This window comes from Silurus meridionalis, chromosome 28 (assembly GCF_014805685.1).
Source record: "Silurus meridionalis isolate SWU-2019-XX chromosome 28, ASM1480568v1, whole genome shotgun sequence".
Classification (NCBI taxonomy): Eukaryota; Metazoa; Chordata; class Actinopteri; order Siluriformes; family Siluridae; genus Silurus; species Silurus meridionalis.
Genome location: NC_060911.1, coordinates 8,023,712 through 8,048,278, shown reverse-complemented (window position 1 = coordinate 8,048,278; position 24,567 = coordinate 8,023,712). Strand labels below are relative to the sequence as shown.

The 24,567-nt window shown below is 39.9% G+C and overlaps 3 protein-coding genes across 3 annotated transcripts in view; 1 reads left to right on the top strand and 2 right to left on the bottom strand.

Annotated features, from left to right (window-relative positions):
* Positions 1-302: 302 nt before the first annotated feature.
* Positions 303-20,176, top strand: rela (v-rel avian reticuloendotheliosis viral oncogene homolog A). The gene is made up of 11 exons (XM_046843025.1): positions 303-490; positions 2,865-2,900; positions 3,455-3,591; positions 7,893-8,038; positions 9,234-9,325; positions 11,698-11,832; positions 12,099-12,203; positions 13,662-13,877; positions 15,673-15,750; positions 15,839-15,922; positions 16,149-20,176. The coding sequence occupies exons 1-11, from the start codon at positions 484-486 to the stop codon at positions 16,877-16,879; spliced, it is 1,767 nt and encodes a 588-aa protein (XP_046698981.1). The 5' UTR covers positions 303-483; the 3' UTR covers positions 16,880-20,176.
* A 2,253-nt stretch (positions 20,177-22,429) lies between these two features.
* c28h11orf68 (chromosome 28 C11orf68 homolog) overlaps positions 22,430-24,567 on the bottom strand; it is a 3,351-nt gene continuing 1,213 nt past the window's right edge. Inside the window, 2 exon segments of the mRNA XM_046843069.1 lie at positions 22,430-23,250; positions 23,253-23,486. Coding sequence (XP_046699025.1) covers positions 22,721-23,250; positions 23,253-23,442 — 720 coding nt within the window. The 5' untranslated portion in view covers positions 23,443-23,486 and the 3' untranslated portion in view covers positions 22,430-22,720.
* LOC124381182 (putative small proline-rich protein 5) lies at positions 23,800-24,434 on the bottom strand. Its single transcript, XM_046842599.1, has 2 exons — positions 24,426-24,434; positions 23,800-24,183 (listed from the first exon to the last, which is right to left on the bottom strand). The coding sequence occupies exons 1-2, from the start codon at positions 24,432-24,434 to the stop codon at positions 23,800-23,802; spliced, it is 393 nt and encodes a 130-aa protein (XP_046698555.1).

Below are 24,567 nucleotides of genomic sequence, written 5' to 3'. Positions count from 1 at the left end.
CATCTCCAAAACTGCAGCTCTTGTGGGATGTTCCCAGTCGGCAGTGGTCAGTATCTATCAAAAGTTCTCCAAGGAATGAACAGTGGTGAACCAGAGACAGGGTCATGAACTGAACATGTTTTGAACTGCTTTGTCAGCAAAATAAGGATCAACTCAATATAAAGGCATAATGTTATGGTTGATCGTTGTATGTAATTCACGTGATAATAATGTGTATATGTGTTTCTCAGGTTTCATCCTCTAAACGAACCGCGGTTGTAGTCTTGTTTCATCATGGGATGTGAAACGCTCTGTTTCCTTAAGCCTCGACGTCACTTCCGCTTTGCCAGAGAGGGCGGAAAAGCAACTTTCGTCTCGGGTGAAGAAGAAGCGAGGAAGCGCAAAGAAACCTGCGCGAAATACCTTCCCAGAGTGGTGCAGAACAGACCGCCTGCTGCGCGCTTGAGGACTTTACACGGTTTTTGAGGGAAAGTTGTAGCCGAAATGGCTGGTAAGTTTCGCTGTAAAACGTGTGTGTTCAAGTTGTTGTTTTTGTCCAGCGGGGGGGGGGAAGCCCCCACACGTCAACGCTTTCCATAGTCAAAAACCTGCGACCGAAACCGAGGCTTTATTCCAAATAGCGTTTGGCTCACTACATAGGTGTACTATTGTATCTTAGAGTTCCACACATGACTTAGTGCACTCCGCGTCCAAATTTTTGTCATTTGGGTTGCTTCCCTGCTGCTGCTGCCGCCGTGTTTTGTCGGAAGTAATGCTTACAAACTTTAGCAACGTTAATGCAGTTTAAAGAAAACATTCATACGTTTTTTCACAAGTCAGCTGGATTATTATTTTGTTTGAGAAATTTTATTATTTAAGTGAATAATTAGCATTGTTTATATCTTTTAACCATTGGGTATTAGCAAAATGGGCGCTGCTTTAGGCGACGTAGTTTTCTGGGTGGTGAATAAATGTGATGCAAAATAAGTCTGTTTTTGTTCATATTCACTAAAGTATGTTTTAAAACTAACTTTAACCCCCCCACTGTTGTTGTCACTCTTGGTATATACCCCCATTAATCACGCTGTATTGCTACATACACTTAGTGGTCAAGTGAACGGATATGACGTAGAGAGATTTCACTTAGCTGCGTGTCTGTCGTAAGGCCATCCGCGCATGCGTGGTGCTGTTGGGTCTGGGGACACAATATGGTGATAGTGGGATGACGACAATGTTCCCAGGCACTAGTAGATCTGAGGAACCTTCTGTACGTTTACTATATCATCCAGTCACAGGGTACTAAATCCAATCTATTTCCGTCTAATTACAGAGCACTAAATGTTTACTGTATCGTCCAAGCACTAAAGGCTTCTTGTATTTACTGTTTCGTGATTGGACTGTAAAATAAGCCTTTTTTGCCCCGTGATTTGACGATACAAAAGCCTTTACTGCTCTATGATTGGACGATACGAAAGCCTTTACTGCTTCGTGATTGGATGATAAAATAAGCCTTTACTGCTTCGTGATTGGACGATACAAAAGCCTTAACTGCTCCGTGATTGGATGATATAAAAAGCTTTTACTGCTCCGTGATTGGACGATAAAATAAGCTTTTACTGCTCTGCGATCGGACAAAGGAAAAAAATAGTTTTGTTGGCTCGTCCAATCACAACACAGCTAAGGTTTTTGGCTCGTCCAATCACAGAGCAGCAATGGTTTTTTGGCTCGTCCAATCACAAAGCAGCAATCGAGTTTGGCTCGTCCAATCACGGAGCAGCATTTGATTTTGGCTCGTCCAATCACGGAGCAGCAATCGATTTTGGCTCGTCCAATCACGGAGCAGCAATCAATTTTGGCTCGTCCAATCACAAGCAGCAATGGTTTTTTTGGCTCGTCCAATCACGGCGCAGCAATCGATTTAGGCTCGTCCAATCACGGAGCAGCAATAATTTTTGGCTCATCCAATCACGGAGCAGCTAAGTTTTTTTGGCTCGTCCAATCACGGAGCAACTATGGTTTTTGGCTCGTCCAATCACAACGCAGCTAAGTTTTTTTGGCTCGTCCAATCACGGTGCAGCAACGGTTTTTGGCTCATCCAATCACGGAGTAGCAATGTGTTTTGTATAGCATTTGGACTATAGCCATTAAATCATTTAATCACAGAACGTAGAAGATATGTTACAGTATCATTCTTGTCTAATTCTCCTCGTAGCCAGGCTGTTCTCCTTAGAAATCTCATCAACTAGGTGTTTCTGCTTGCCGAACTGCTGCTTACTTAATGTGTCTTCGCATCATTCTATTTTAATTATTGAGATACATAAACCTCAGAAGATTTGTCACATCCTGAAATACTAATGCTAACCTGTCTGGCACTTGGGTCATAATGTCTGGTGTCTAATCTGAAAGTTAACTAATCCTTTTGAGCCATATATTTGAGTTTGCATCCATTACTGCTGCACAATTGCCTGATTGGATACTTGCTACTCACATTATCAATAAACTTAGTATTGGGTCACCTGACCTTTTCTGCCATATGTGGTTGTTCTTGGAAACCCAAACCTGTTCCAGCATGGCAATGCCTCTATGCACCAAGCAAACGTAATTAAAATATGGTTTACATACCGCTCTGATCTCAACCCTACTGAACACCTTTGGGATGCACTTGAATATTGACTGCACCCGAGACCTTCTCACCTCACCTACATCAAATTTTACTTACATCCTTGAGGCTGATGAATGCAAATATCCACACGCACCCTCCAACTTTTTCAGTTTAGCTAGAAATTATATATTATGTCATAAAGTATCTGTATTAAATGATGAACAATGATTGTCTTGAAAATCCTTTGCTTTCTTTCATTTGTTACTTTCTCTTCCACTTTCAGAAATGTTTGGCTGGGGACAGCCCACCATGCAGCAAGGTAAGGGGTAGGAATGTGTGTACTGTATGTTTGGTGGAAAATGTCTGTATTGTTTATTTTGAAATCTACTACAATGTCTTGCACAAGTCTTCCATGAACTAAAATAAAGAGACATCATTTTGGGATGCATTTTTACCTAAAATGTCGACACATTTTCCTTTTCCGAAATTGCTGTTGCACAAGGTCGAAAAACACTGCTAACCGTGATACAGTTTAAAAGAGCCTTATTGTGTTCGAAGGTCCTGCATCCTGAAATATAGAGCTATCTGTGTGTGAATGAATAGCTTTCAGGCCTACAGTGCACAGTGAGCACACAGCAAAAGCATGCACGGCATGCAGGCGAGCACACGCCCATTTCAAAGCGATTGCCAACATGGTTATATAATACCATCATAATGAACAGCCGAGACATTTGTTTCAACGTTTGTAAATTTTAATATTTTGGTGATTTCACCATTCGGACGCATTCGTAATAATTACAGATCGATTCGTACTTGCGTTCCTGTCTTTTGTGAACATATTTCCGAAATTTCTCTTCCGCTTCGACCCTCCAGGCACGCCGTACATCGAGATCATCGAGCAGCCCAAGGCAAGAGGGATGCGATTTCGTTATAAATGCGAGGGGAGGTCAGCAGGCAGCATACCGGGAGAAAAGAGCAACGATTCCACCAAAACACACCCAGCCATCAAGGTGCGTCCCACACTGCGCTGTTTGAGGGATTCCCAAAAACCACGAGGGATACGCCCTTTCCCGTAACGCTCGCGTTGTGGAAACACTAATCCCATTCAGTTCTCACCACTTTCAAGGCGCTATTGTTATAAACTCGCATGCATTTATTAGTTCATACTATTGTCGCTGTGGTTACAGCACCAGACGATTGACGAGAAAGAGTTATGTAAGACCTGTCGCCAGGTAATAACCCTTGCATTCATTGATGAGATCGTACACCGGATGATCAGATATTCGATCGTTACCACCCTTTCTGCATTTATGAATTTCCCAGAAGCAATTTGTGTGGAAAAAAAAACCACATTTTTTTATTTTTTATCCATTTTTGTTACAAATAATGTTGTGAATATCTATAACATTATGACCACCTGCCTTATATTGTGTTGGTCCCCCTTTTGCTGCTAAAACAGTCCTGACCCCTTCGAGCATCAACAGCATTAATTTCTTCAGCAATTTGAGCTACAGGAGCTCGTCTGGAGCTCGTCTGCTGGTCCAGCCTTCAATGAGCCTCAGCCGCCCATGACCCTGTCGCCGGTTCACCACTGTTCCTTCCTTAAAACACTTTGATAGACACTGACCACTGCAGACCAGGAAATCCCACAAGAGCTGCAGTTTTGGTGACGCTCTGACCCAGTCGTCCAGACGCCACAATTTGGCCCTCGTCAAACTCGCACAAATCCTTCGCCCATTTTTCCTGCTTCTAACACGTCAACTTTGAGAAAAAAATTTTCACTTGTTGCCTAATAAATCCACCTTCTTATAGGTGCCATGATGAAGAGATAATCAGTGTTATTCACTTCACTTGTTATAGTGTCATAATATCATGCCTGATTGGTATATGTTAGAAACGTGTATTATAAACCTCCAATATTCATGAATGGAATATTGAATGATTTATTTGTTTCCCTTCAGCCTTCTATTGTAAAGATTGCTATGGTTACTTCTATACACGGTAGTCTGTAAATCACTCAGTTCATTTTAATAAAAATTATTATCCCACAGCATTGTTGAATTCTCAAATCTGATTGGTCAGAAGGTGTGGCTAATCCCCGAGTTACAATAGAGACGAGTCGAGACGAGACATGAGAATGGTGATCAGTATGGGGTAGTATAATGTAATTTATTAATAATTTAAGTTACAGTACATAATAAAAAAACGGAGCAGTATCGTAACGTATGAACTTCACAGTATATACGTTTGACAGCGGATGTGTGGACGAGCGCCTGTTCATGAGTAGTGGCCGGAGTCGGATGCAAATATTTAAATATTTGTACCAATTTTTCATATAGCTGTCGTCATTGACCGATCGAAGTCGAACCATCGTAACTCGGGGATTACCTGTATTTGATATAACAGTATCTGTATCTTGAGAAACAAGGTTAATATTAATGTACCTATTCTGATATTTCCTCAGTAATGACTTATACAGAGGGACTTGAAAAGCAGGTGCACCACATAATCTACAATAAATAGTAATCAGAATTATAGAAAATGATGTCAGTCAGTGGTTTTCCAGCACACGAGTCTTCATTTGAAAACACTTGAAGCGTCAAATAATAATGAGCGAATATTGCGAATCATTGGCAGACTGCTGTGGTGCAAGCAGATGAACACTTAGATCTGCTCTTACAGCATGTCATACCCTACATACACCGACGCCAGGCATGACATTATGACATTATGACAGGTGAAGGGAATAACACTGATTATCTCTTCATCATGGCACCTGTTAGTGAGTGGGATCTATCAAGCAGCAAGTGAACATTTTGTCCTCAAAGTTGACGTGTTAGAAGCAGAAAAAATGACACACAATTTTGACGTCTGGTCAGAGCATCTCCAAAACTGCAGTTCTTGTAGGGTGTTCCTGTGGTCAAAATCTATTAAAAGTTCTCAAAGGAAGGAACAGTGGTGAACCGGGTCATAGACGGTTGAGGCTCATTGATGTACACGTGGAGCGAAGGCTGTACCATGTGGATCCAACAGACGAGCTCCTGTAGCTCAAGTTACTGAAGAAGTTCATGCTGTTGATGCTCGACAGGTCAGAACTGTTTTGGAAGCAAAAGGGGGACTAACACAATATTGGGCAGGTGGTCATAATGTTATGCCTGATCTGTGTAGATCACTTCTAACATTATTTTATTCAATAACATACAAGAGAAATAAAGCAATATGGGAAATTTGTAATCAACAATGACCATTTTTTGACTTGTTTTTGGTCACAATTTTGTGCACTGTATTCAAATCTAAACAGAAAATTTCTTCAAACTTGGAGAAAGAACATTAGTTTGTATATATGATTTAATATATTTTCATTGGATCTTTTTTCCTTATTTTTCTATTATAAGCAAAGGCTTCGTTTGAGACGATCAGCAATGTTACCTGCTCCCGTCTGTTTGCTTTAGCTTATGTTTGCAGAGCTTTCCTTGAAATTCCACCGATACCACGGAGTTTGACATGCATTCGACTTTGTCCTTGATAAACTGAACTTCATCGCTAAATGACTCATTCTTGAAGAAAGTGTAACGGGCGCACGAGTTTCTGTCTGTAGGCCGAGACGGTCTTCTGGTCCGTATTTGAGACGAAGTCCTCTTTGCACTCTGTACGTCTTTGTTTGACCGAGCTACAGGGCAGAGACCTGGAAATACCGCTGCATGGCTCCCACACGTACCCGAGATCCGCTCGACTGTTCCGCCAGTTCGTATTTCTTGCGTCATTATCCTTTGATCATCTCCAGAGAAGCTGCAGTTAGGAGTGGGCGACTATGAAGACGTGTTATTGTTATTCAAGATGAAATGCAATGATTTAAATTTTTTGTAAAGTAGCCGTTGTAAGGTAACCACTCAGTGGCCCAACGACCGAATCCACTGACGTGGGTGAAGGTATGCTGCGCTGCTGTAAAAGGTTACTAAAATGGATTGCAATTTGTTACATTTCAATTAAATCAAATTTTTGAACTCTAATCTGACTCTAGTTAGTAATAAAGATTTCAATTTTATATAACTAATTAAAGCTGAACACCTTATTGGTTGTATTTTTTCTTTAATTTTAATAGATTATTCTACGCATTTATTATTGACCCCGAGTCGATTAGCGCCTTGTGCCTGGCTAACTATACCTGCTCACAGGCACAATCTCGTCAGTCTGAGAATATAACCGTAAAATAATAATCTTTAAGTAAGCCGCTCAATGCTTGCCCAGGCATAAAGAAGAGTTGACTTTGTTATAATTTTCAGTGAGAGTCAGAAATCAGAAGGTCCCATCCGTTCATGAACCTTCTGCATGTTCTCTCCTGGTCATAGATTTGTGGTAACACCCCCATCATATAAATGATTTCAGGAAATTTCAGAGTTAATTAAGAATTTCACATTTTTAGAAATGAGAGGGACAGCGCATGTAGGACGTTTTTGGTGACAAGGTGAGGGAGGTGAGATTGAGATGGTTTGGACATGTGCAGAGGAGGGACATGAGTTATATCGGTAGGAGAATGCTGAGGATGGAGCCACCAGGTAGGAGGAAAAGAGGAAGGTCAAGGAGGAGGGTTTATGGATGTGGTGAGGGAAGACATGCAGGTAGTTGGTGTGAAAGAGGCAGATGTAGAGAACAGGGGGGTATGGAGACGGATGATCCGCTGTGACGACCCCTAATGGGAGCAGCCGAAAGAAGAAGAATCAAGAATTTTACATTTATTTGCCAGGCAATTACCAATAAACAAAAGTCAAATCTACAACGAATAATAGATAAAGGTAAAATTCAATGTACCTGGCAAGAGAGACACAAAGAGACCGAGTGGGAAGTTCTGACTACAGAATGCTCAGTGAGAGACCAGACCATCCTCATACTGTCTTTAACTTGGCTTGTATCAGCAGCATTGAGGGATTATGTCAATCAGTGATTTAACCGGGTTTATACCACAGTGTTGTTTAATTCTCAAATCTGATTGGTCAGATGGTGTTGATTAATTGTTTTATTGTAACAACAATTATGTAAATTAAATATGTAAATTATGTAATACGTTTACTGAAGGAGTGTCACTCTTGCAGATTGCGTACAAAACAATCAACACCAACACTCGGCTGTCAATCATCTACAAACAAAAATATGACTTATTTTGTTTTGAGCTATTTCGTTTCACTTCGTTTACAGGCGTGGCATCGGTTTCCACATTTAAAAAGTGTTGAGCTCGGCTATAAATCTCAGACCCGAGACCAGTGCGGCTCTGCCAGATCACAAAATCACAGTTGATGTGTGTTGATTGCGACAGGTTCATAACTTCAGCGGCCCAATCAGAGTGAAGATCTCTCTGGTTACCAAGAACCAGCCGTACAAGCCCCACCCACACGAGCTGGTCGGAAAAGACTGTAAACACGGCTACTATGAATCTGACCTGCCCGAGAGACGGGTTCACAGGTGTGTGTTTTTGTCTAACAAGATTCTCACTTTCCACACAGTTTACATTAGAATTTCGAGACATGTAGTGGCATGATAAAGCAGATAAGCATGATTTTCCTGGATTAAAAAAAATGTACAGTCACTGCCAACTAAATGAATAGTATTTCTTTCGCAATCCTTATTGTAAGTTTAGAAATTAAGCGAAATATGAATCATATTATGCTGTAGCTACTTTAAAAAAGTTTTTAAAGATAACATAATTGCCATGTTTGTAAAAATACTAACACTATATAATTATATAATTTTGTATTACACACATTTAATCCCTAATGTAGGTTTAATTTTATAAATTAGATATTACAAGTGTAATCCATACTGTAAATTCTATTACATACATTTAATCCCTACTGTATGTTTAATTTTTTATATATATATATTACACAATTAATCCATACTGTAAGATTTATTATATCATTTTTATATTACATACAGTTAATCCCTACTGTAAGTATAAATTCATAATTTATATTACACACGTTTAATCCATACCGTTTTATTATAAAATGTATATATTACATACATTTAATCCCTACTGTTTAATTTATATATATATATATATATATATATATATATATATATATATATATATATATATATATATATATATATATATATAAAAAACACATTTAATCCATACTGTAAGATTTATATAATTTCTATATTACATAAATTTAATCCCTACTGTATGTTTATTTTTTTTAAATTTATTTTTAATTCATACTGTTTTATTATATAATTTCTATATCACATACATTTAATCCCTACTGTAAGTATAATTCATAATTTCTATATTACACGTTAAATCCATACTGTAACTATAATTTAATCTATAATACACTTTTAAACCATTCTGTAGGTTTAATTAGATTTATAAATTGCATGTTTAATCCAGATCATACAGTTGATCCGCTGTGGCGACCCCTTATGGGAGAAGCCGAATGAAATTAAAAAAATCCCTATCATAAGTTTTATTATATAATTTCTATATTCCACATGTTTAATCCATAATGTTTGTTTAAGAGTGTGTAGAAATAGGCTCCAGGGGCCCCTCTCTGATTCATGCTCCCATTTTGCTTTTACTTTTACCCTCGTTCTGCCCCGATACGGCATTTGCATTCTCATGCCACTCTCTCTTTCTTCGTCTCACTCTCAGTTTCCAGAATCTCGGTATTCAGTGCGTGAAGAAAAAGGATGTGGCCGAAGCTGTTTCCTGTCGCCTGCAGACACAGAACAACCCTTTTAACAGTGAGACACAAGTGCCTTCTCTCTCTCTCTCACACACACACACACACACACACGCACGCACGCACGCACGCACGCATGCAGAAGAAAGCTTGCATTTATGAGTCATACAACTCGCATAATTTCCCCACATCGTATATAGATCATCATCATCATAACCACTAACAATCGCACAAACAAAATTTGTTCCATGTTTCTAAAGGAATGCTTTTAGAAAACCAAACATTTTAGTTAGTAATTGTCAAAAAAGTGTGATTGTGTTTAATCATTGGAATAAGAAAAAGAAAGGAACGGCTAATCTGGATCAAATCTGGAGATCTTATACACCTACTGATAAAAACTGTTTTAACAAATGCTAGCTGTTTAACCATTTAATGACCCTTTATGAAAATCAAGTTTCAAGTTTTATTTGTCATATGTAAACGATGTCAGTGACCGTTTGTACAATGAAAGTCTTAATTAAGGTTCCAGGCGAGCTACAGCAATATGAAATATTAAACAATATATAAGAAGAAAGGTGATAATGAAGCATAAGAAAGTTATAATTATTTACAAGTGGGTACAGAAATGTGTGTGTGTATGTGTGTGTGTGTGTGTGTGTGTGTGTGTGTGTGTGTGTATATATATATATATATATATATATATATATATATATATATATATATATACACACACACATACGATATGTGTGTGTATGTATGTGTGTGTGTGTGTGTGTGTGTGTGTATGTATATATATGTATGTGTGTATATATATATATATATATATATATATATATATATATATATATATATATATATATATATATATATATATATATATAATGAATATTAATAAATATTGAATAATAAGTATTATTATTATTGAGGGGAAAACAAAATCCAAAACTATATGGCCCTGTGTGAAAAAGTGTTTGCCCCCTAAACCTAATAACTGGTCGTTCCACCCTTAGCAGCAACAACTGCAATCAAGCATTTGCGAAAACTTAAAACGAGTCTGTTACAGCGCTGTGGAGGAATTTTGCTCCACTCATCTATGCAGAATTGTTGTAATTCAGCCACATTGGAGGGTTTTCGAGCATGAATTAGTTGGATGATCTGAAACATTAAAGTGTCACAAACATGCCAAAGAATAAGAAATCGGGAAGGGGGCAAACACTTTTACACACCACTGTATAACATATGGAATGGAAAATATGGAAAACTGAGGATCACAAGTAGAATGTATATATTAGGTGGGCGAAACTCAGTGTTAATTTTAAAGGAAGCGATCCAATTTTATGCAATTTTTTTAAAGCAAAAGAAATGGCACCCTGTAAAGGAAGAAACATTAGCATGGATCCTTGATGTTGTTTCATGTAGCACCTTGTTCCTAATGAAAAATCATTTTAAGGTCTATTAATTGCCACTCGTTCGAGCCTCTTGACTGTAAAGTCATTTCAGATATTTTTCACCTATTGTTGCATTACACTTTAAGTGCATTTTTAGGAATTTATAGTGAATAAACCTTTTATAAATATTTAGATGCTACTCATTTTCAAGTAAAATAAGCACAATGTAAAGTTAATTTTGAGTGATTATCAAAGACCAGGAGGCTAGACTGCTCATGCTGTTCATAAGTTCAGTGTTGTTTTATTGAAGGATTACAGATGAAATCAGGTTTAAAGGCAACTAACGTGCAAATTCACTCTGTTCTATTATTGTGCTGGAAATGTGCAGGGTAGTGTGTTGTTACTATAACACCTTGCAAATGTAGATATTTGTGCATTCCTTGCACGTTGCTGGTTTTCACATCCTTCTAGGTTCCGGGCTGGTGTCAAAATTACAACCAGGGTTGCCAGGTCTCAACAAATCGTTCATTCAAATATAGATCAATTATTGAGGAAACAAATTGAAAGCTGCACTTTTTTTCTTTATTTGTTTTGTCATCAAACAGCACTAATCACAGAAAATACCGCAGTGAATCATCCATAATCTTGGTTTCTCTTTTATCAATTTTGCAGAATAACCTTCTGAGGCTTCTGAGACACATTGTCTGCACTTACACTTTTCTTTTGGTTGCATGTTCGGGTTATATGCGAAAAATAGTTTCGATTTAATTCAGATTATTCGCTTTCAAACGATACGTTTTGTAGATAGAGTAGCCGATGAACGCGACAGGAAATAAACCCGTTAGGAGACTTTAAATTTAACTTATCTGATTTACTTTGTACATTCTCTAATACAGGAAGATGAGTTTTTTATAGGCTAGATATCTATGATTATGATTTCCTTCCTCTTGACCTAATTTCTAGGGTGAAATGTGTGTTAGATCTGTTTAAAGTGTGTGTGTGTGTGTGTGTGTTTTCTTGCTTTGTCTGTCGTCTCGTGTTGCAGTTCCCGAAGCCAAAGTGTGGGAGGAAGAGTACGACCTGAACGCTGTCCGCCTCTGTTTCCAGGCAACCATCACCCTGGCAACCGGCGAGCTGTATTCTTTGGAGCCTATCGTCTCTCAGCCTATCTACGACAACAGTGAGTCTGCAGAAATCCAACCCACACAAACCAGGGTGGAAATTAGTACATGTTCATGTTTACGATAAAAAAAACCAACAACAAACAAATCTGTTACTATGTACAGCGCTGCATTTACATACTGATCTACACACACACACACCCATGCATACAGCTCATGTGTGTTAACTTTTGACCTTCCCTAAATGTTTCAGCAATGAGTACTTAACTGCTTTCTCTCTACCTCTTTTTTTTTTCTCTCCACATGTCCATCCTTCTCTCTCCAGGAGCTCCGAACACCGCCGAGCTAAAGATCTGTCGCGTGAACAAGAACTCCGGCAGCTGCCGGGGCGGAGATGAAATCTTCCTTCTGTGTGACAAAGTGCAAAAAGGTGTGTGTTTTTATCAAGTGCTTTAGTCAGAACACTTCATACTGGTTATATCCATTTGGTTTCTTCGTTCACTCGAAAGCCAGGAAACAGTCAAGTGCACAACCGAGCGTTACGGTAAACCATCGACGGAAAACTTGAGTCATGACTTTGTAATTTGGATACGTGGGTATGAGTTGAGAATGGACAAGGCCTTCAGCTTCTGAGACTCTAGCGGCTTTAACATTTCTTGGAAAAGTGCAGTACATTTTGGAGGATTTTTTTCATCAATACGGCGCATTACTGAAACAACATGCTACTGAAATTCAGTTCATTAAATCCGAATTTAGCTTTTTGGACTTTTGCACGCCTTCATAAAACATAAAATAATTAATGATTTAATTCCGTTTCATTTGTATGGCACTTTTATTAATGGACTTTATTCCAAAACAGCTTCACAGAGATAAATGCACAATATTGCCAAAAGTTTGCGGACACCACTTCATAAGTTTGGTGCACTTTTTGAGTCCCGATTTGCTCTTATAAAAACCTCCACTCTTCTGGGAAGATGTTCCACTAGATATTGGAGTGTGCGTGTGGACATTTGAGTTCATCAGCCACAAGGGTGTTAGTAAAGGCCTGACCTGGGGTGCAATCAGTGTTCCAGTTCATCCCAAAGGTGATCATTAGGCTTGAGATCTGAGCTCTATAGCAGGCCACCTCATCAAAGCATCGCCATGCCGGGTTTGAAGTTCAAGAGAACTTCGTTATACCGCATCCAAAGACGTCCTATAGAGTTGTGTGCCTCCAGCTTTGTGGTAACAGTTTGGAGAAGAACCAAATATGACAGGAAAGATCAAGTGTCCCAGTTCTTTGGTACATATAAATTCTTATTCTCTAAACACACTATATGTATATAAGTGCATATCATTTCAACCCTAATGAGCAGCCCAATGGCAACTATGAGCAAACTCCCTGAGATGGTATGAGAAGGAAACCTAGCAGAACCAGGGGTTTAATGTTCATCTGGGTGGCACCGAATGTCCATTCATTACAGTTGGTTAAAGGTGTACTGTTCATGCAAACTGCAGTCATAAGCCATTAGGTGTTTTATATTTATTACAGTCCAGATGCTGTAAATGTAAATATCATGCTATTATTATAGTAAACAGATTAAATCATTGTAGTAAACAGTGTAACCCAGGAACTGACCAGACTGACCTATAAAGTGAGTGAAGATGCTAACCCAAGAGCTATTATTATAGTATTTGTGGTAACCCAAATACTAGTATCGCAGTATTCAGGTTATGTAATCTAATATCATAGTAAACCTCAATCAATGGCGTACAATTTTCTAAAACGGTCGTACTTCCGACTAAAACTCAAAAATCCCGGTTCGATTGACATGTTGTAGTTTTAGCATGGCATCTACAGAATACTGTAAGAACTTGATCTCCCCACACGCAACCTTTTCCCCCTCAGAGGACATCGAGGTGCGCTTCTTCCGAGACTCTTGGGAAAGCAAAGGTTCGTTCTCTCAGGCCGACGTCCATCGACAGGTCGCCATCGTGTTCCGCACGCCGCCCTACTGCGACACGAACCTGACCGAGCCTGTGAAAGTCAAGATGCAGCTCCGCAGGCCATCAGACCGCGAGGTCAGCGAGGCAATGGACTTCCAGTACCTTCCTGCAGACCCAGGTGACTATATATGTTTATTCCCCCCATGCTTTATGCTGTGTATTACAATGATACAGCACCTGAAGTGAATTGAAAAAAAAAAGGTTTATTTGTGCAACTTAATTAGCTTGTTCTAAGCTAATTGTTAGCTGGCTAGTGTTACACTGAGAGCAATAGTTCAACCACTTTCGCATTTAAACACTTAGCCGACAGGCTGGGGCTTAAAGAACATGTCCATCAACTCAAGTTGGCTCATTATTACAGTGGATTTTGGTAGATTATTAGACAGCTAGTAGATATTATCATTCTAAAATATTTACAGTATTTCAAACAGAGAAGCTAACTAGCTAATGTAAAAAAGCTGTGTGTGTGTGTGTGTGTGTGTGTGTGTGTGTGTGTGTGTGTGTGTGTGTGTGTGTGTGTGTGTGTGTGTGTGTGTGTGTGTGTGTGTGTGTGTGTGTGTGTGTTTTAGTACCACAATTGTAAGCTACACCCTGAATTCCTGTGGCTAACCATGTGTTTCAAATATGTAAACTCTGTGTCGCTGCACAACCTGACTGCTTATCACCGGAGCTCTGGCTGCTGCATGTCTCCAGGATGTAGAACTGATCCGGGGTCAGCTGTGGGTGTACAGTGTTTCCTGTAACAGTATCAGCACTGTGTCACGTCCTGTGTCGTGACCTAGACACGTTACTCAGTGATGGATGAATCCAGTTTTACCCGGATTGATTTATGGTTATTTAGGTGATAGAAGGTTAAGCAGGGACATTAATTCACCATGCCGGGATCTCACAGCCCCCAGCGGGTGGAACCGTTCCACTTAGCTCGACCGTAACCAGCACAACTTCTCTAAACACTTTTTTTTTTCTGGGATGATGTCAGAGGTTAGTTTGTTCTGGGATTTTTCATGCTGGGAAAAACACTGGAGTGATTCAGTGCCATCAATGATTCACCCAGACCAAATGCCAGCCCTGCACTATTTTTTTTCTTTTTTTTTGTTCCTTTAAAGAGATGTTGTAAACAAACAATAATCCAAGTGAAGGGGTGTGGCTTCTGTGCCTGTCAATTTAAGTAAAGGGGTGTGGCTTCTGTGCCTGTAAATTCCAGTAAAGGGGTGTGTTTTGTGTGTCTGTCAATCTAAGTGAAGGCGTGTGTCTTGTATGCCTGTCAATCCAAGTGAAGGGGTGTGTCTTGTGTGTCTGTCAATCCAAGTGAAGGGGTGTGTCTTGTATGCCTGTCAATCCAAGTGAAGGGGTGTGTCTTGTATGCCTGTCGATCCAAGTGAAGGGGTGTGTCTTGTATGCCTGTCGATCCAAGTGAAGGGGTGTGTCTTGTGTGTCTGTCAATCCAAGTGAAGGGGTGTGTCTTGTGTGTCTGTCAATCCAAGTGAAGGGGTGTGTTTTATGTGTCTGTCGATCCAAGTGAAGGGGTGTGTTTTATGTGTCTGTCGATCCAAGTGAAGAAGTGTGTCTTGTGTGTCTGTCGATCCAAGTGAAGGGGTGTGTCTTGTGTGTCTGTCGATCCAAGTGAAGGGGTGTGTCTTGTGTGTCTGTCAATCCAAGTGAAGGGGTGTGTCTGGTGTGTCTGTCGATCCAAGTGAAGGGATGTGACCTCTGTATGTGTCAGTCCCAAGGAAACGGTCATAATTGTGTGCTTTATCTAATTGTGTTCTTAATATATATTAATCGTATATAAGTAATTTTTTTTTAAAGGACTATTTTCTAGCTGAATCTATGTCTTAACAAGCAGTAAAGTGATGACAGCGTAAAATTGATCATTCAAACTGGTTAATTAATTAGTTTTGTCTGTCGAGCAGACGAGTACAGACTAATGGAGAAGAGGAAGCGGAATGAAGGAATGCTCCAAAACCTCAAACTGGACAACCTTGTCACAGGTGAGTTCTGCATGTAGTGTAGTCCACTATAATAATAGTAATTAAAACAAAAAGTTTTATGATGCCTGTGTATATGTGTGCATTTTAGGTAACATGTCTCAGAGGCCTTACAGTACTGCCAGAAGAACACTTACAGCTTCAAAACCCTCGGCTGCTGCCAGCGTTCCACCAGGTAAACTCACCTTTCACTTCACAATGAACTGAACGTAGGGGGAGAGGTCTTGGTAGTTTTTTGGGATCACGGAAAAATATATTAAACAATGTATTATTTAATATAGCATTTTTCTTTTCTTAAATTTCTTAAAAATGATGTGTAAATGTTTTGCATTAAATTTTTATGCTTCTGGCTTTATTGCGTTCTTTTCCTCCAAACACTGATGTTATGTGTCTCCCTCTAGTGGTAAATCCTGTGTCATGCATTGGTGCAGCAAAGACTCATTTGTTCAGTTCTCCTGCTCCAGGCCAACTGTTCCAAACCCAGACTAAAACCGAGCCGGCGCCCTCTAATGGAGATGGGTGGAAGTTTTTGAACAACGTCACTACAGCCATGACTCAATCCTTCCGCACCGTCAATCTTTCCGACCTAAACGACTTTTCCTTTTCTACTTTTCATCACCCGACTCCTGACCAATCCGACACGGGCAGCAGGAGGGACTTAGCTGGGACTATTTTGGCCCAGGAGGGTCCAACCACATTCAGCATAAATGATGAGGGTGAGATTCCAGAGTTCCCGAGTTTTAGTGAAGCTCAGACGTCCGATGTAGAGAACATCAACACTGACGAGTTTCAAGCGCTCTTGGGCCAGAGCGGTCTTCACGGAGACAGCACTTCGGCTACTTCTGTATGTCAAGCCAACACCGCAGCAAACGTGACCATCGATAACGCGTTGGGTTCCAACGGTTCGGAGCAGGTGGGGAGAAACGTCACCAACGGACCCTGGATGAATTTCCCACCGAGCATCGTCAGCCTTTTGCAGAACGAGCCGATCACAGACACGGAGTTTCCCGGCACATCCGCCCCATCTGCCCTCGACGACATGGACATGCTGACCTCCATGGAAGAAGACCGTCTCATGTCCATTTTTGACGGCAACAACCAAGTCGGCTTCATGTCTGGACATCCCACTTAGATATTTGCAGACAGCTGGATTTGCACCATGATTGTATCGAGTGTGGAACTCGAAGGACAAGAGAAAGAAAAAACTAAACAGAGCCTGGATTTTCCCACTGAGGCCATTTCAGCCGACAAATTCCTTATCCCCCGTGTCTCATATGTGGGTTTTTGTTTCTAATCGAGGCTGTTTTAATTTTACTCACCAGTTCCACATCCGTCGACGGTTTTCTTTCACGCTCAGGTTTTGTAAAGAATCTCGGCTCTGAGCTGTTCCCATCTGGTGCGCCATTTCTTTCGACCTTGCTTTACATCAAATGTCTACTAACTTCAAGTTTTTGGTTACACAATATTATATCAATATAATATATTCAGAAACTCATGCTAATGTTACTTAAAGCTGATTGGTTTAGCAGTTCTCACGCCATTCTGATAGAAAACGATCCTTGACGTGACACTCATGTTACTTTCTTTATATATATCATGCAAAAGCCACGTGACCTGATCATGTGATTAGTGGTTAGTCAGTAATACATCTCAGTAAAGGTTTATAAGGTTTATGAGGTGTCTGGGATTTGGGGATTCAGTTCTCTTTTAATGCACAGCAGGAATTCAGATTTGTTCACCCACTCAGTGGACCTTTAAGTACTTAGACATCATTGGTATTATTTTATATTTATTTTTGGACAAAAAAAACAATCGCTAATTGTCTTGATTTTTGTATAAATGTAAGGGAACGATAATGAATGTAACAATTTATATTACATTCAATATACAGTAGCAGTGTATCCACTGTTAGCACAACAGCTCGAGTCAAATTTAATTGGCAGTTTAGGCAATTTCCATCTGTGTCGTCCCATGATTAAAGGTTTAAAGCAATATTAATTTTATTGCTATTGTGGGAAAAGACTGATTCTCAAATTTCTGAAATTGGACTCGTTGGATTGAAAGTGTTCCTTTGGAGACTAGAAATGGAGCCGAAGTAACGTTACTTTTAGTATTTTGTGTTTTTGTTTTTTTTTTTTCCCTTTATTTTTTTTTTTTTTTAGACACTAATCTTCTAATCTACGTTTTCTAAATGGGGGGAAAAATTATATATATATATTAGTATAATATTATTTTGTGTGTATATTATAATTATATATATATAATTATATATATATATATATATATATATGTATATGTGTGTGTGTGTCTAATATACACGTGTGTGTGTGTGTGTGTGTGTATGTGTGTGTATATACATATATACTGCCAAAAATGTCACCACCTGGACTAAGCAAATAGGGAAGGGCCTCCCATTGGATGAGAAATTTCCGCATTGTGGGGCAAAAAAAGGTAAATCTTATCTTATTGTTTCATCCGGCAACAAGTTATTTAACCCTAACTGGTGCACTGAGTAGCTTCTTATTTCTTAAACAACTGTGTTAGAAGACACATCCTGTGGTCGTGGAAAAGATGTTAATCTGTTACAGATGGTAAAATTATTGGCATCATCAAGCAAAGAAAACATCTAAGGAGACTGCAGAAACTAGTAAAATCGAGTTAAGAACCGTCCAACGCGTTATTCAAAAGTGGAACCTTCATAGGGATCCATCATCTTTGAGGAAGTAATGTGGTCGGAAAAAAATCTCGAATGATCGTTTATTTCTATATCGCAACATTGTCTCAAAGCAGCTTTACAGAATCAACAGTTAAGGTGAATGATGTGTATTTATCCCTGATGAGCAGCCATGACTGTGGCAAGGAAAAACTCCCTTAGATGTAATGAGAAAGAAACCTTGAGAGGAACCAGACTCAAAAAGGGGAAACCATCCTCATCTGGGTGACATCGAGGTCGACCATTCAATCCCTTAAACGTTTGTTGAAATTTAAATAGTAACAAAACAACAGTAGAACTCACGGCTTTGTTTAATAGCGACAGTAAGAGCATTTCCACACGCACAAAGGGAACTCAGGGGATTGAGACTAAACAGCTGTGTGGATTTAAGAAGGGGGAAAAAGAGATGACTAGTGCCTACCGTACACGCCTGTGGGGGCAGTGCTATGATCTGGGGTTGGTCAGGTCTCGGTTCAGCATGAGCTCAGCTCATAATGACCAGGTTATTCCATCATTGGATTTCTTCTTTCCTGATGTCATGGCCATATTCCAAGATGAGTCCAGACCTGAACCCCATTATCCATACTCTCCCTTTATCCATACAAGAGCTTGGTGGAAAACTCTGGATAGGAATAAATATTGTGACATTGGAGAAGCTTATCAAAACAATGCCACAGTCGGATGCGTGCCGTAATCAAACCTAAAGGCGGTCCAACAAAATGTCCTTTTTTTTTTTTTTTTTTGTTGGATGGGCAGTGTTTATTACTGACTAACCACTAATCACATGATCATAATAAAATTATGAAATCGGACAATCACATTTCACATCAAACCATATTTTATTTTGCTGTTTGTTTGTTTTCTGCTTCATCTTTCTTTCTCTTGAGAATGAAATAAAGACGGGAATAGTGCATGCTCGGAAATATGTCTAGCCGAAACAGAGTGCATTGTTGAATGATGAAAGTGAGCAAGGTGTGTACATAGTGAATAAGGGCGAGGCGATATAGTATCACAATATGTATCAAGCTATTACGTTGTTGGAAATGACACCAAATTGGACTGTGTACAGAAGTACTGGCGCCCCCCCTTTCAGAAATATGCCACGACTATACCATGTAAAACACTCGGGGGCGCTGTTGTGAGGTGTGGTGGATGGTTGAAACCGTCCTGACTTTGATATAATAGCAATATGTGCAAAGAATCGTTTTTTTTATTCTGTTAATAAAGGACATGTAATACTTTTTTTTTAATTAATATTTGAATGAAACCAGCACAGGTCAGAGCTGCCGTTCTAGAATAGTAATCAACCCATTATAACCACTCAGATCTTTTTTTTTTTTTTTTCTCTCTCGGATACTGGCACATTCATTATCCAGCGTTTTACTTTTGAATTTTCTGTACTGAGGGTTTTGTACATTGGTACAGATTGAAAGGTTCAAGGCAGCAGACATGCTCATTATAATAAAGTTTCATATGGATCTCTTTTCTTTCTTTGTCATATTGTTGTTTAGTAATGAGGCATTATGAAAGGGTTGTTTTCACTTAGACTGTCATTCTCTCTCAAATACTCCATTCAATTAGTTTTTATGAATAGAAGCTGAACTGCAATCCAGATGACGTGTAAAAAAAAAAAGTATGTAGATTTGATACTCTTGCCTGTCCTTTTATTTTTGATCAAATAGAAACTAAAGAGAAATATATTTCCATTAAATATAATTAACTGGTTTCCTGTTTTATTTACAATATTGTTTGCTGTTAAGACTGGAAGATATGAAAATCATGAGGTAACACAATTATTTTGGGTTTGCATCTAAGGTGTGTGTATATACACCTTTTTATATATATATATATATATATATATATATATACACTGGCGATCAAAATTACACTGGTGAAACGATTGCCCATTGAGATCTTCCGCAGTATCCTGTCCTCTCTTGTATTTGTCTTCCGTGGACGACCAGCCTTCTTGGCAGACTTGAATGAGTTTGTGATGATGTAAAGATTCAATATTCTTAAAATCACAGATTTGGAACGACCAACTTGTCTTGCTATGGCTGATAGGGTCATCCCTTTGGCCTTCATCTGGACAACCTGCTGCCGGAGGCTTTCAGTCACTTTAGAACGGCCCACCATCTTGCAGAGTCAGTGAAACTGGAAGTTAGGCTGCCAGTTAAATAGGGGTTGACAGATAATCAAGGAAATTAACACCAGGTATCAGATTAACACCAATAACTGGGAGGATAACTGGATCTGAAAGTGTTCTCTAATTTTGATCAGTGTTTTCTGGAAAATAATTTTTTATTTTTTTAATGCCTTAGTTATTTTGTGGAAAAGGTGTTCTGGTAGCATGTTATAGACAGGAGAAAAACTCCTTCAACTGTTGAGCAGTGAAGATGACATTATTTCAGAATTGTTCAATTGTTTATAAATTGTTCTTGAATTTTGATCGCCTGTGTGTGTGTGTGTGTATATATATATATATATATATATATATATATATATATATATATATATATATATTAATTACACAGTCCTCGACTTACAATGTGTACCGATAATAATAATAATATATAAAACTTGAATAATAATGTGAAAATATAAGTTGAGACATGGTCTAGCCTAATTAAACAAATTACCATACATGACGGAATTCAGCAAAACTAAGCACTTTACACTATCGTAATGTATAAACTTTACAATTTATATATATGTGGCAGCGGGCGCTCGTGAGTTGAATACGATGATTCAGATAGATCATCATGCAGGGGTAGCTTAGAGGTTAAGGCATTAGACTTTGGATCCAAAGGTCATCAGTTCAAATTCCAGCCACACCAAGCAGCCACTCCAGGGCCCTTTGAGCAAATCCCTCGACCCCATAACTGTTGTATGAATGAAATAATTGTAAGTCGATCTGGATAAAGGGCATCTGCCAAGTGGCGCAAACGTAACTTGAAGAGATGACGGCTGCGCGCTTTGTTTCAGTGTGTGGCGACGCCCATAAAAAGTAGCGAGACAAGAATTAAACTTGGGCTTTGAAACGGCAACAAAAAAAAAGGCGGTGCAGCATCCCAACCAATCGTATCGTGTATACGCTGTTACGTTTGCCTGCTGCGTGAAACTTAGAATATTTAATTTTGTCGTATCGCTATTGTCATCGTAAGATCGAGAAATCGTAAGTCGAACCGTCATAACTTAAGGACTTCTTGTGTATGTATATATGTGCATACTAACCAGGCATAACATTGACATTATAACATTATGAGCGGTGAAGTGAATAACACTGATTATCTCTTCATCATCGCACCTGTTGGTGAGTGTGATTTATTAGGCAGCAAGTGAAAATGTTGTCCTCAAAGAAGCAGGAAAAATGTGTAAGGATTTAAGTAAATTTGACAAATTGTGACGTCTAGACGTCTGGGTCGGAGCGTCTCCAAAACTGCAGCTCTTGTGGGATGTACCTGATCTGCAGTGGTCAGAATCTATCAAAAGTGCTCCAAGGAAGGAACAGTGGTGAACCGGAGACAGGGTCATGAGCGGCCTGGGCTCATTGATCCAACTGACGAGCTCCTGTAGCTCATAATGTTATATCTGATCGCGTATGTATATAAGATGGTTGTGGTACAATTCTGTTATTATTTACTGCCTACTTTCAATTAATGTACAACAAATCTAGACTATCGCATACAAAACCTCTTGAAAAAAAGTAATAATTTAGCTGAAGAATCAAAAGTCAAAGGGGGTAAAGCTGAATCTCCTCCATCTCCTCCAAAATCTACCATAAACTACACCTTTGCTGTATCTTTCCAAATCACACGTGGCATTCAAATATCCTGAAATACACTGGTCCGTGGTCCGCTCAACTTTTAGGGCGGAGCTGGATCAGGTTTACTTCCATCACATAAACTTGTTTTTCAGCTGGGGATACTTGCAAAATTCGGTCAGTCGCAAAATTTACACGAGGTGTGCTATTTTTTTTCCTTTTTTAATAATTCAACACAAACGATAAACATAATTGTGTTAAACCAGTTATCGTGTTAAACCAGAGGTTGTCCGTAAACTGGGTACGATCTCTTTAAAACTGGCTAAAAGCAAATCTATTGAAAAAACAATTGGTAAAGTCAACAGGCATCAATTTAAGGTGAAGGAGAAAATAATGCTATTGGGTCATTAAAGGACAAAAAGCAATCAATTAAACAAACGAGGAGCTCTCTTTAGTAGTCTCGGGACGGTCCAGCAGGCTGGAGATTCATCTTCCGTTTAGGTCACCTCCAAGTTGGTGACTCTGTTGAATACGTGTGAGCGCCGGGGCACGCACTCCAGATCGAACTTGCTCTCGTAAATCGTGGGACACAGCTTCCACCGGTTTTTCCTGTAAATCCCCAGGTACGTGTACACATCGGGCTTGTAAGTTAGAGGACACTTGACGCCTGCCGTCCTGATGGCCGCGTCCAGCTGCATCACCTGCTCCTCGTCTGTGAAGTTCTCGTTGTAGACGCAAATGACGTGTTTGCTGTCCGAGTTGGGATCACGTGGGCTCACTTTGGCTACGGAGATCTTCGCATCCACGATGGCTTTCGCGATACACTCCCACGCGTGGTCCACTTTGAAACCCGTGTCCAAGTGCATCAGCCATTTGCCTGAGAGCACGTTGTGGTTCAGAGCGAGCTCTTTAATGGTCTGGAAAGTAACGGGTCGGCCGCTCGAGAGAAGTCTTTCCCAGCTCTCCTGCAAACCCGAGACGTCGCTGTTGCTCGGGCCGTGGGTGGTGCCGTACACTGCGATCCACCTACAGGACCAGAGACATCGTCCCCGAATCGTCTCACCTGTGAGGGACGGTTAGACTCCAACCAACTCGGGAACTCGGCTCTGGGAGTTTTACGGGCGTCGAATATGATCCAAGGATCCATATCGGCCGCCAAGGCTTCAGCAGCATAATCTTCTGCTGAAGGAGCTTCGGGATGGTCTTCTTCTTCCTCCATCTTCTGTGCTGAACGAGAGACTCGCTGTACTGCGGTGTATAATCCTATAAACAATAAACACAACAGGAGTCACCTTTGGCTAACTTTTACTTAGGAAGAAACCCAGAGCTTAAAGATGCATCAATTCCACGATACTGAAACCAAAATGAGCACTTTACAATCCGTGGGTTTTAACAATGGACAATGTCTTAAAGCAGCTTTACAGAGATAAAGCTGTAATAAAAGAATTGTATACGTCTGTTACTTATCATTGTAAATTTGTCCCTAACGAGCGAGCCAGTGGGGACTGTGGAAAGGAAAAACTCCCTGGAGTGGCATATGGAAGAAACCAGACTCAAAAGATAAGATTTTTGAGTATCAGCGAGAGAAAGGAGGCTCACATGTCTCAGTGCTTGCAGAACTGAACTGCTCGGGAGGCTCGCATGTCTCAGTGCTCGCAGAACTGAACTGCTCGGGAGGCTCGCATGTCTCAGTGCTCGCAGAACTGAACTGCTCGAGAGGCTCGCATGTCTCAGTGCTCGCAGAACTAAACTGCTCAGGAGGCTCGCATGTCTCAGTGCTCGCAGAACTGAACTGCTCGGGAGGCTCGCATGTCTCAGTGCTCGCAGAACTGAACTGCTCGGGAGGCTCGCATGTCTCAGTGCTCGCAGAACTGAACTGCTCGGGAAGCTCGCATGTCTCAGTGCTCGCAGAACTAAACTGCTCAGGAGGCTCGCATGTCTCAGTGCTCGCAGAACTGAACTGCTCTCATACATCAGATTCTCTGCTCAAGTCACAACTTGAACATATATTTACAGACTCTGGTAGCAGACTCTCTCACACATACAGTCAAACACGGTTTAAGGTTGTTTTGAAGCTCTATAAAAGGCCGATCCAGAAGGGCTTATCAGATGACGAAAGTTGCGAGACATTTTTTTCATGTGCTGCTAAAAATAGCTCATAACAGCCTAACAATTCTATAAGGTTTATTAAAAAGACAATACTTTAGCCATCTTCAATGTGTGTACCAAAACATTTCAGCTGCCAAAACACCAGACATTTGAAGGTCATTCACGTAAAGGAATATAAACAGTTTTCAAAGTTGCGAGTCTGTTCAGCAACTCAAGTGTGTCTCACTCAGCTGTC

Excerpts from the sequence above, each read along its gene's own strand:
- rela (XM_046843025.1), top strand. Across the intron at positions 9,326-11,697 it reads ACAGAACAACCCTTTTAACA|TTCCCGAAGCCAAAGTGTGG; the intron begins GTGAGACACAAG and ends CTCGTGTTGCAG. Across the intron at positions 15,751-15,838 it reads ACTGGACAACCTTGTCACAG|GTAACATGTCTCAGAGGCCT; the intron begins GTGAGTTCTGCA and ends TGTGCATTTTAG.